At 58.9% G+C, this 12134-nt stretch overlaps 1 protein-coding gene across 2 annotated transcripts; it reads left to right on the top strand.

Annotated features, from left to right (window-relative positions):
• Nucleotides 1-946: 946 nt before the first annotated feature.
• EPN3 (epsin 3) lies at nt 947-11775 on the top strand. 2 transcript variants are annotated; one of them, XM_079905807.1, is made up of 10 exons: nt 947-1195; nt 4512-5200; nt 6169-6287; nt 6992-7069; nt 7260-7385; nt 8324-8414; nt 8887-9156; nt 9324-9440; nt 9569-9799; nt 10007-11775. In XM_079905807.1, the coding sequence occupies exons 2-10, from the start codon at nt 4663-4665 to the stop codon at nt 10333-10335; spliced, it is 1899 nt and encodes a 632-aa protein (XP_079761933.1). In that variant the 5' UTR covers nt 947-1195; nt 4512-4662; the 3' UTR covers nt 10336-11775. The 2 variants fall into 2 exon arrangements, with proteins under 2 accessions (XP_079761933.1, XP_079761932.1); XM_079905806.1 differs by having other exon boundaries at nt 8285-8414.
• Nucleotides 11776-12134: the final 359 nt, after the last annotated feature.

Raw genomic sequence — 12134 nt, 5'->3', positions numbered from 1 at the left:
ATCATGCTACCACACCCTTAAACCCTAAAGGCCAGATCCCTTTGTCGTCAGCCAGAAATTATTCTGGATTCTAGCCTGCTTATCCCCCTCCCCATGCCGAGCCACCTGGCCTCTTTGAGCCATTTTTTCTACCTTAAAAACAGCCTCTGGACTTTCTGCTCCCTCTCTTGCTCAGAGAAATATGAAGTGGATGAGAGATGACTCTTGCAAAGAAACATGCTGTCAGCTCAGACTCAGCACCATAAATTCTCCTCTGTCAGTAATAATCATTCTGGGCCAGGCTGCCTGTACAGAGTGGGCCCCAGGCTCCCAGAGTTTGAAGAACAACTTTGCTAACGGTGGGCTTATGGGCCTTCAATGCTGATGCAGCAGAAGGGAGAGGGGGAGACCTGAAGAGTGGCTACAGTCTCCTACCCACTTGGTTTTGCATTTGGTGCTTCTGATAAGGACCTCATGGGCCTCAAGCATCCTCCAGTTGAGACATGGGAGGAGGTTTGGGGAGAGCAGGGCATTCCGATCTGATCCCGTGTCAGAGACGCAGAGAGGGCGCTGTGCCTGAAGTCCTGATGCACCCTTCAGGGTTGCCGAGGGGACCAGATGGAAACCCACACAAGGCAGTACTCCACCAAAGGGCCAGCCCCAGGGAGTGGTTGTCTTGGCTCAGAGGAGGAATATAGGGGTGGGGTGAGTGTTGGAGCCTCCCCTCCCCACCCTTCATTTCCCCTGAGGAGGCAGAGGAAGGGTTAACTCACCGCAGAGTGGGAGTGGGTCACCAGCACTGGCTCCAGAGCTGCACCTCCTGGGGACAGCCAGCAGGCAGGCCTCCCACCTCTGAAGGTGCTGCCTGCCTGGCCAGCAGGAAGGGGTTAACGTGCCCTGCACTTCCTCCTGTGTCCTGTTACTGCTGAGGCAGACCTGCCTGGCCAGCTGAGCAACTTTCCTCCTGAGTGCTGTCTGGCGTCCAGAAGACAAGCAGGCAGGAGGCAGAGCAGCCGCCCATTCTGGGGACCCTGAGCCGCCCTTCCGAGGGGTCTGTGCCTCCTGGGAGAGGGTTGGTCTCCAGGACGAGGGTCCGTGGTGGATGGCTCTGGGGATACTCCCGAGGCTGTACCATCCCCCTGCTGCGCAGGTCGGAGGGTCACTGCAGAGGCTGCTCGTGGTCCCGGGGCTGGGGCCAAGGGAGCCTGCACTGGAGGTAAGCTCCCGTCATCAGCTGTGGTGCCTGGCATGAAAGGCTTGGGGCTTAGTCTCCCTTCCAGGTCCCCGGGAGAAGGGCAGGGTCACAGAGGAACCTGGAGGCATCTTGCCTGCCGCCCCTCCCTCCCTACAGCCCCCAAGAAGGGGGCCTCCTAGGGCTCGCTCCCCATCCTGGGACTAGCATCTTTGGTGGCATTCCGCACAGACTCCTGCCCACTCCTCCTCAGCCCCTGTTGCTCCTGTAGCCTCAGGACAGCCCCCGCCCAACTCCAGTGCCCCCAAGACACATCCACCTTTGGGCTGACTTAAGCTTAGAGGTAGGGTCACTCCTCTTGTCCCTCCTGCAGCAAGAGTTAGCGCACTGCCACTCCCCCCACTGCCCAAGCTGGACCTGATGGGGGGAAGGGCCTGGCACTAGATCCGCCTTAGCAGAGGATGGGCAGGGGCGCGGGCCCACGGGGGCACAGTCTCTGGGTAAACGCATGCACGCGACTCCACATATCTGGGTTCCTCCCGTCTCCCTGAATCCCCGCTCTGGGAATGCCATCCGCTGCCTTAGTCCTGACAGGTCCGCCAGCGCTGTGGGCCCTGAGAAGAGCAGTCTCCCGTCCCTTGTAAAGCTCTTCTTGGTACCCCAAACATCGGAGAGAGCGGATGCTCTTGCCGCCATGGCCTGCCCCGCCCCCTGCTGGCCCTTCTCCCATCCCCCAGCCCGTACCCTCCTGCCTCCTGCCTCCCGCCTCCCCCACCCTCTCCCCATCTCTGAATTGGCCTCTCGGCCTGGCCTTCTCAGTGTCCTTCCCTCCACCTGACAGGGTCTGGCTCAAGGTCACTGCAGTAATTCCATACCCGGCTGCCCGGCTGCCGCCGCTGCCACTGCCGCCTTATCGTCTGCTGGGTTTCTGTTTCACTCCCTTTTATTTCTGGGCATATTGTGTTCGATAAAACCCTTTGCTTATAACACCGCTGGCAGCTCTCCCGGCCACCCCCTCCCGCGTTCCTTCCTCTCCTTCTCCCTCCCCTCGGTGCTCCCTTGGCCTCACCCTGCCCTCTCTTCCTCCCTACCTGGTCCCCTTACACTTCAGTGGGGGCGGGGCGTCCCGGTGTCTCTGACCCCTCCCTTCCCTCAGCTCAGTCAGAGGCGTGTGGAGAAGCCTCCTCCATTCCCACCTTCTAGGAGAAAGTTCAGGCAGAGCCTCAGGGCCCACACTGAGGGCCCCCTTCTACTATGCCGGCCGGTTAGGAGGGCCAGGGCGGCCCTGGTAGGGCTCCTGGTGGAGTCAGGATGCCCGACTAGTTCTGCTGGTTTCAGTGGCCAGTGCTGGGAGGGGCTTGCGCTCGGTGGGCTCTAGGGCACAATTATTTCTCACCTTGACTCTTGCCACCCGCCAGCCCACAGGCTGGGGAGGTAAAGACAGGTCTGAGTCACTAGTGAGGGAGAGGGCAGGCGTTAAACAAGTGCTGGCTGTGGCACCCCACAGAAGGCCCGCCACTGCCGGGACAGAAAGGCAGCAGAGAGAAGGTAAGCCCGCTTTCAGCCAGCACTCTCCATCCCGTCTGTGCCCCCACAAGGTCCTACCCTCTGGGTCCAAGCTCTCCCAGGCATGCGGGCCCTGATGAAAACTTCCAAGGCTTTGAACTGAGCCCAGGTTAGCAGGGCTGGCTGGAGGGAGAGTTGAGATGGGGGGCGGGGGTCGACAGGCTCTTTCTGACTCCTGCTGGGTCCTAGGGTAGAGCTGAGAGGTGCAGTCTCCATGGTTGCTGTTGGTGGGGGGTTTGGGTGGAGGCCAGGTCCAGCGAGAGAGAGAGAGAGAGAGAGAGAGAGAGAGAGAGAGAGAGAGAGAGAGAGAGAGAGAGAGAGAGAGAGAGTGTTTGTGTGTGTGTATGTGTGTGTGTGTATGTGTGTGTGTGTCTCCACACCAGAGGAATGGTGGTGGCAGGGGGATTCGGGTTTTGGTTTCTGGTAGAGCCCTGGGAGAACCTTTCTCTGTCTTGGGCCTGGGTGTGCTTTTAGCTGATGGCCTGGTCCTGAGGCTGTGGGCTGGCTCTAATCTTCCCTCAGCTGGGAGATCAGAGGTCTACCACGTGCCCAGGGCCTTGGGGGTTTGGGGAGCCCAGACTGGCCTTGCCCTCAGGGAGTTTTCATTCTGGCTGAGAAGGTGGGACTGAGGCAATAAAGCAATCAGATGAATCAATTGGATTCGTATTCTGGACACCTAGGTGTTAGTCCCAGCTCTGCCACCTACACACTGTGTGACTATGGGCACGCCATAGCCCTCTCTGGCCTCAGTGCTCTGGTGTGTACGATGGGTCCTCTTTGGGAGGCAGCCTCCCCCGGATGCTCCTTCCTTGCCTTGCTGCCTCACTCCTCCTCACTCTTCACTTCGAACCTCGGATCAGCTCAGCCGTCACCTCCTCTGGGAAGGCTCTCCTGATTTTCCTAGCTTGGGTACTCCTGTGCTCCTCTGCACTCCCATGCTGGACTGTGACTGCCTGCACCCTCTCAAGTGGATGTGTGTGGGCCGAGGCTTGCACTCTATGCTTGCCATAGAGCCTGGCTCAGAGGAGTCCCCAGGAAATTGGTGTTGAATGGATCAAGCTACAAAAATTAACAGTATAGGGCTTCCCTGGTGGCACAGTGGTTGAGAGTCCGCCTGCCGATGCAGGGGACACGGGTTCGTGCCCCGGTCCGGGAGGATCCCACATGCTGCGGAGGCTGGGCCTGTGAGCCATGGCCGCTGAGCCTGCGCGTCCGGAGCCTGTGCTCCACAACAGGAGAGGCCACAACAGTGAGAGGCCCGCGTACTGGCAAAAAAAAAAAAAAAAAAAAATTAACAGTATAAGAAGAGAGCAAAGTGAGGATGGAGAAGTTGGAAAGGATAGGTCTTAAGGCAGATCCCAGCAGAAACAGAGGTAGTGAAGTAGAAGCAAGACAAGTAGGCATTCCTGGGGGGTCACTTTCGTGTCCCTAAACTAAGAGCAAAGACTGTGGAGCGTGTCTACCTGGGTTAATCCTGGTTCCGCATTCACCAGCTCTGTGATCTTGGACAAGTCATTTAATCTTTCTCTCAAACTTTCCCCATCTTCGAACGGAGGTAATAATAATAATGTCTTTGTAGGTGTGATTGTAAAGATTAATGAGCATGCAAAGTTACAAGTACCTGCTGAATAATAAGTAAAATAAAAAAACAAAATGAGTGCCTGCCGAAGGCTGTTCCTGGCGGCAGGGACACCCTGGCCAGGGCTTTAGTCGCTGGCTGAGTGGCCAGCAAGGTGGCCCATTGCTCCTAAGTTCCAGGCCCTCTCTTCCTCAGACCCATGTGGAAGCCAAGGACACAGCCGCCCTGCTGAGAGCACGGCGGCCCACCCTTGGAGACCGTGACCTCTCGACGACGACGACGGTGGCCCTCCTCGGCCCTCCACCTGCGGCTGGGGCGGGGGCCGCCCATCTCCAAGTCCCCAGCCATGACGACATCAGCGCTGCGGCGCCAGGTGAAGAACATCGTGCACAACTACTCGGAAGCGGAGATCAAGGTGCGCGAGGCCACTAGCAATGACCCGTGGGGTCCGCCCAGCTCGCTCATGTCGGAGATTGCCGATCTGACCTTCAACACGGTGGCCTTTGCCGAGGTCATGGGCATGCTGTGGCGGCGGCTCAATGACAGCGGCAAGAACTGGCGGCACGTGTACAAGGCGCTGACGCTGCTGGACTACCTGCTCAAGACAGGCTCCGAGCGGGTGGCCCACCAGTGCCGGGAGAACCTCTACACCATCCAGACGCTCAAGGACTTCCAGTACATCGACCGCGATGGCAAGGACCAGGGTGTCAACGTGCGCGAGAAGGTCAAGCAGGTGATGGCCCTGCTCAAGGACGAGGAGCGCCTCCGGCAGGAGCGAACCCACGCCCTCAAGACCAAGGAGCGCATGGCGTTGGAGGGCACGGGCATCGGCAGCGGGCAGCTGGGCTTCAGCCGTGCCCGCGGTTCCCCGTCCTCCTACAACTGTGAGTGAGCCCAGGGCGTGGCTGGGGACAGAGAGGCAGCCCGAGTTCTGACCCTGGCTCTGTGACCCCAGCTGTGGATAAGAATCCCCACCTCAGAGGGATGTGTGAGGATTCCGTGAGAGAAAGAGGTTGACACGCGAGGCCCAAGGCCCGCACGTAGTAGGTGCCCGACAAGTCAGCGCGAACAATGATGTTATTTATAGGTTTGTTACCGTTAATTCGCTGTCTGGTAGGGGCGTGGTGGCGGAAGCAGAGGCTCTGAAGTAGCAGTCCTTATTCTGCCCCTTCCAAGCCATGTGATCTAGACAACCAGCTCTCTGGACCTCAGTTTCCTCGTCTGTAAAGTAGGGATAATTTTGTTTGCCTCAGTTGTTCAATTTGAGAATTAAGTGAGACCTCGGCCCTGTGCACAGACACACAGCACGTGGTGCTGCTAAGGGCATCCTCCTTGATCCCCCCGCTCGAGGGCCCTGCCCTTGGAAACGGGGGCGGCTGCAGAGCATTCTCAGCTCTCCTATCTCGAAGGGAGGCACTTTCCTGATCTGGGGGCGCTCAGGATGACCCTCCTTGACAGTAGGCTGAGAGCCTGGAGAGCTGTGACCGTGACTGGAACCTCTCCCCCTCCCACCGCACTTGACCCCAAGCTGGGTGGGGCGCAGCTGTAAGAGTCCAGGAACTTGAGTCAGGGGACCTGGGTTCAAGTCTTGCTGCAGGACCCTAGCCAGGCACCCCTCAGAGCCGTTGCGAGTCTGTAAAGGAGGGATTGGGCTCCTTTATCGGGGTGGAATGGAAACCTTAGAGAAAGTGCCGAGCACACTGCCTGGCCCTCTGGGGCCCGCGACTGCCAGTTGTTCCCTTCCCCCTCAGTTTCCCTGTCTGAGCCTTAGCTTCCCGGCAAGAGGCGGGCAGGGGAGCCTATGGGTCCCCATGTGGTTACGGAAGCCACGACGGATGGTTGGTCGTTGCAGCCTCCTCCTCATCTCCCCGCTACACCTCCGACCTAGAGCAGGCCCGGCCCCAGACGTCAGGAGAAGAGGAGCTGCAGCTGCAGCTGGCCCTGGCCATGAGCCGCGAGGAGGCTGAGAAGGTAAGGCGCCTCCTGGGGCAGCCGGGGGGCGGAGGGAACTGGAGGAGGGATGGGTGCCTGGATGCCCCACACCTTTGATTCTTAGGCTCCCCTACTCTGGTCCCCAAAGCCCTAGTCCTGCTCCCAAGGACAGCACAGCACCTGTGTGCCTTGGGTTGGGTTACTGGGGGTGGGGTCTGTCTCCCCACCCCCAGTCCTCTCCAGCTGGGCCTGGAAGGGGTAGTGTGTGTGTGGTAGGTTGGCAGTACCGTTTGTCTCATGGGCCTGCTGTCGCCTCATGGAGGGGAAGGGGTGAGTGTGCTGACAGACACCTTCCTAGGAGACACAGAAATATGCTGCCCCCCCATCAGCTGTCCTTATGGGGGGCAGGGACAGCCTCCCTGATAGCCTCCTCTCTGCCATCGCCTCTGTGGATCCAGGCAGACCTGGCAGGACACAGCTGGCCTCGCACAGCAGGGCTTGGAGAGCACTCAGGGGACCCAGAAGAGAAGGATGAATCTTCCTGATTTTTAAACTGCATCTCAGATCCAGATTCGGGCAGGGAGAAGACCACACCCATACTGCTGTCTGGGGGCAGGCTGCCCACACCCACTCAGGGTGGGCATTCCTCTCTCCACTGCCCTTACCGGCACAGGGCGATGCTGCCCTTCGGCCCAGGAGTGGGAACACTGGGCCAAGTTCACCCCTCTCTCCCTCCCTCGCAGCCGGTCCCCCCAGCCTCCCACAGGGACGAGGACCTGCAGCTGCAGCTGGCTCTGCACCTGAGCCGGCAGGAGCAGAAGGTAGTGGGCCGGGCCTCCTGTGTTGCTGCTGCTGCTGGTGGAGGTGCTACGCGGGCACTAACTAGGCTCTTCCCCCTCCCCGTGGTGGTCCTGCTGCCCCCGACCTCTCGGCGCCTCCCACCCTACACTCTTGACTCCAGCCAAGGTCCCCTCAAGTCCAGCCTGGGCTGCTCACGCTTTCCTTCTGCAGGAGGTGAGGTCCTGGCGGGGAGATGACTCCCCTGTGGCGAATGGTGCTGGGGCCGGACCCCACCGTCGTCGGGACAGAGAGCCCGAAAGAGAAGAGAGAGAGGAGGAGAAGCTGAAAACCACCCAGGTAGAGGGGACTGGGGGCTGTGGGCTGGCAGAGCCTGGGAAATGAGTTGCGTTAAATATCTGTAAAGAGTGTAGAACAGTGCTTGGTATCTAGTGAGCACTAAGTAATGTTAATTCAATGAAAATAGGGGTGGAGGGGGTTTAGCAGACCCAAGTCCCATCATGCATGGGCTGATGACTGAACTGGTGGCAAAGTGGGATGCAGAGAATCCTGATCTGAGGTTCCTGGATTTGCTGCCACTTAATGACTTGGCCGCACTGTCACTGTCTTGGCCTCAGTTTCCTCCTCCGTACAGTGGGCTTGTTGGACAGTTCTGGCTCTGACACTCTAGGATCATATGATACTGTGGGTCAAGACTGGGGGTGGCCTCGGGCCTATGGTGCTGAAAACATCTTGGGCTCATACACACACTTTCCAAGAGGGAGGAGTGGGTAGCTGTTGGTAGCAAGGCGACCTTCCAAAGCTGTCCGTGCTATCCCTGGGGTGTCTCTGTACCCTTTCTGCCAATGCTCATTGTGGCCAATGTTTCTTGGACACTGACTTATAGAAGTAGGCTCATCATAAAATGTCTCTTACCACTGATGGGCCGAGGGGCAGGACAGCTGAGGAAAGCGTCGGGCAGGCCTGCCTTCTGTCCCAGCTCTGCCTCTCCCTGGCTATGTGGCTAATTTGATTCCCCTCTCTGGGCTCCAGCTGGCACATCTGTAAAATGGGCACCCCACCATCTTCCCTACCCACAGCACAGGTTGTTCTGAAGATCAGACACTAAACAGATGAGGAAACATAAACTGGAAAGCACTGTGCAGAGGCGAGGGACCATTAATAGATGTTTGTGGAATGAATAAAGGAGAGAATGAGCTGGAGTGAGGATGACAGGTCAGGGCCCGCCCTTCCTCCAGGTCCCACCCTCTCCTGAGCATGGCCGCCTCTGCCCCCAGCAGTCCTCCATCCTGGACTTGGTGGATATCTTCGCACCAGCCCCGGCCCTGCCCTCCACACACTGTTCTGCGGACCCATGGGACATCCCAGGTGGGCATGCAGGGCTGCAAGGGGCTCCCAGGCTGGCCCCAGAGAGCCCCTTCCTTCCCAGCCACTTGCTGGCATCCCCTTCCCACAGGTGAGGGCCACTGGGCAAGCACTGCACCTCTCTGAGCCTCAGCTTCCTCTGTGTCTTGGGGTTGTAGTGAGGGAGGGGGCACATCCGAGGAACTCAGCTCATGGGAAACTCAGAAACGTTCTCTTGTTGCTTCTGGTCACCCTGGGTTTCCTGGCCCAGCCTGTCCCTGACTGGGAATGTGGCCTGAGCTGCCTATGCCCTGGGGGTGCAGAATCCTGGAATAAGTTGCTGAATATGGGCTCCAGCTTGCTGGGTAGTCCTGAGTCAGCATCCCATCTGCGAAATGAGTCCCTTGGCCTCCCACATTGCTCTGGGTAACTGGGAAGGCCCTGGACTGGGGATTTGAGTGAGCCTGGGGTCACATCTGTGCTGTCCCCATTTCAGGTCTCAGGCCCAGCACAGAGCCCAGTGGCTCGTCCTGGGGGCCTTCGGCAGACCCCTGGTCTCCAGTCCGCTCAGGAAGCATCCTGTCCCAGAGCCAACCCTGGAACTTGCCCCCTATGCTCTCCTCCTCTGAGCCCTGGGGCCGGACCCCAGTGCCGCCTGCTGGACCACCCCCCACAGACTCCTGGGCACAGAACTCCCCCCGCCACAAACTCCTCAACACTGGGGCCGACCCCTGGGGGGCGTTGGTGGAGACCTCCAACACACCTGGTAAGTGGAGGGCCAGTGGGTGTGGCTGAGGGGATGCTGGGTCCCCTTACCTCCAGTGCCAAGGGGCAAGAGATCCTGTGTTAAGAGGGCAGCTTGCCTGGAAAGGGATCAGCCCAGTGCCTGCCCTTTTGCCAACCCATCTCATCTCCCTTTTCCTCCTTGGCTAGTGCTGGACGGTGCCTCGACCTTTGACCCATTTGCCAAGCCTCCAGTATCCACAGAGACCAAGGAGGGGCTAGAGTGTGCCCAGGCCCTGCCCTCCGGGAAGCCCAGCAGTCCTGTGGGTAAGCAGGAGTCAGGGAATGTGCAGCTCTGGGGAAGGAGGGGCCCACCCCGAGCTGGCCTCTGCCTTCTTCCTCTCAGAGAGACCACTCACTCTCCCTACCAGTGAGCTTTATCATTTCTATTCCAGAGCTGGACCTGTTTGGAGACCCCGACCCCAGTTCCAAGCAAAATGGCACAAAGGAGCCAGATGCCTTTGACCTGGATGTGCTGGGGGAAGCACTAACCCAGCCCAGCAAGGACACCCCAGCGCGCCGGACTCCTGAGTCCTTCCTGGGGCCCTCGGCCTCCTCCTTGGTCAACCTTGACTCATTAGTCAAGGCGCCCCAGGCTGCAAAGACCCGGAACCCCTTCCTAACAGGTAGGACACCCCCTCGTCCCTGCTGGGTCTCAACACTGGGGTCCCCTGCTCTCTCTCCGTCTCTTCCTTTACAGCCCAGACCCTGCCCTAAAATCTTAGCTCTTCCCTATTTCTAAGACCCCAGATCTGGCCACCTTGCCCCTTCCCCACTTAGGGCTATGTGGCCCTGGCCCGCTCCAAGTCCCCCAACCCAATCTCGTTCCGCAGGTTTCAGCACTCCATCCCCCACCAACCCGTTCGGCGGGGGCGACCAGGGCAGGCCGACCCTGAACCAGATGCGCACCGGGTCGCCAGCGCTGGGCCTGGCGGCCGGTGGGCCGGTCGGCGGCTCCATGACCTACAGCGCCTCCCTGCCCCTCCCGCTTAGCAGCGTGCCGGCCAGCGTGACCCTCCCCGCCTCGGTCAGCGTCTTCCCCCAAGCCCGCGCCTTCACGCCGCCGTCCCCTGCGAGCCTGCCGCAGCCTCTGCTGCCCATCTCAGGCTCCGCCGGGCTGCTCAACCAACCCCCGCAGGCCAGCACCAACCCTTTCCTCTGAGCAACGCCCCCGCCTCCGGCGGGCCGGCGGGTGCGCGTGAGGCCCCGCCCCACGTGGACGGCGCTGGGCCACGCCCCCTGGCGTGAGTGGGGCGGGGCTGCCACGCCAGGACCCACCCCGGGAAGGAAGAAAGGCTGAGACTCCGCCCCGAGGCCGGCGCAGATGCTGCTCGCTGGCCTCCGCATCCCACTGACGACTTCACTGGGGCCGAGACCACGCCTCGTAATAAAGACTGGAACCCACGTCCTCAGGTCTCACCAAGTGGACTTTTTGCCGGGCGTGGCGGCCAGGCCCGGACCACAGCACGAATCACCGGCTGCCGTGGGAACGACTGCTCCACAATGTGGGGCACAAAAATGCTCCCACTTCATGTACAGCACCCTCAGCCTGGCACCTTCGCTTCCACATGCTCCCCAGACTCTCATTCATTCAACCATTTATCACACATCGGCGCGGGGGATGCTCTAATAGCAAGGGACAATAGACAATTGTTCCCTTGCGCACTCGTTATGTGCTAAGCACTTCAGACAGATTATTTCATTTAATCCTTGCATCAATGTTCTGAGGTAGATAATATTACTCCCACTGAGGAATGGCTACATAATTTGTGCAAAATGCAAACGTGGGGGCCCCTTGTTCAAAATTGGGTTAAGAATGTCAAAACGGGAGCAGCAGAGCGTTAGATCAAGTGCAAAGCCCTTGGCCCTGCTCCCTCTTTATAGGTGAGGTTCAGAGAGGTTAAATGGCATGCTCAAAGTCACAAAGCTAGCGGAGTGGGGCTGCGATTCAGAGTCAGGGGATCTGGCTCCACGGCTCTGAGCTCGCACCCTGGGCCCCAGATTTAATTCACAAATACTGACTGGCTGCTGTGGACAGAGTGCTAGGCTCCTCTGGGAGGGATTCAAGAGTTGCTAAGCCCGCAGCCTCCAGGAGCTCAGAGCTCAGTGGGGCAGGCAAGCCGGATCCAAGAGCCCCCACGATCCTTTGTTTTACTGAATCACCTTACATCTGGCTCTTACTCCTCTCGTCTTTTCACCAGGACTGGCAAGAAACTCAATTTCAGCCATGATCCCTCTTGGGGGGCTTGTGTGGGGTCTGAGAAACCAAGGGGAGGAGCAGGGCCTGGTACCTCATTCTGAGGGCCACCATGGTGACCCTCACTTCTCTTCTACTCAATGCTCTCCAACCACTGGGCACTGATGTGTCTTCCGTGCTCAGGGTCTGGCTCTGAAGGCAGCAGGCCAAAGGCCTGGGGTAAAATGGCCTTCCATAGGCCAGAAACACCAAAGTTGGTGGGGGAGGACACAGTGCTGGTCTCCTTCTTAAGGTGGGGGTGGAGAAAGGAGCTGCTTTGTTTTTTTGGAGGGAGTCAGTCCTACTGTACCTGTTACAGACAGAGTGGACAAGAGCATCTACTTAGGAGTCAGACCGACAGCGTTCAAAACTGCTCTAAGGTTTGCACTTAATAATCACTTAGTAATAAGTGGTTATGCTCCCTGACCTTGAGTAAATTACTTAACCTCTCTATGACTGCGCCTCCATTTCCTTACTTGTCAAATGGGAACAAGAGTTCCTTCCTTAGGAGGTTGCTGTGTGGCTTCTCCCAGGCCAGTGTCCATTCAGCCCAGGATCCACCCTGTTCAGAGATTAACCATGAGGAATGAACCTGCAATACCTCTCATTCCTGGTTTTGCCAGGCAGTACCCAGACCCATCCATCTTCTGCACAAACCTGGGAGATCGCCATCCTTCTTGGTCACTGACCCACCTTTCGCCCCTCCTCAGCCTGGGTCCTCCTCT

This window comes from Stenella coeruleoalba (genome assembly GCF_951394435.1).
Source record: "Stenella coeruleoalba genome assembly, chromosome: 19".
Taxonomy (NCBI): Eukaryota; Metazoa; Chordata; class Mammalia; order Artiodactyla; family Delphinidae; genus Stenella; species Stenella coeruleoalba.
This window is presented reverse-complemented; position numbering and strand designations above follow the sequence as displayed.

Excerpts from the sequence above, each read along its gene's own strand:
- EPN3 (XM_079905806.1), top strand. The coding sequence starts at position 4,663 with ATGACGACATCAGCGCTGCGGCGCCAGGTGAAGAACATCGTGCACAAC. Across the intron at positions 6,288-6,991 it reads GCCGCGAGGAGGCTGAGAAG|CCGGTCCCCCCAGCCTCCCA; the intron begins GTAAGGCGCCTC and ends CCTCCCTCGCAG. Across the intron at positions 7,070-7,259 it reads TGAGCCGGCAGGAGCAGAAG|GAGGTGAGGTCCTGGCGGGG; the intron begins GTAGTGGGCCGG and ends TTCCTTCTGCAG.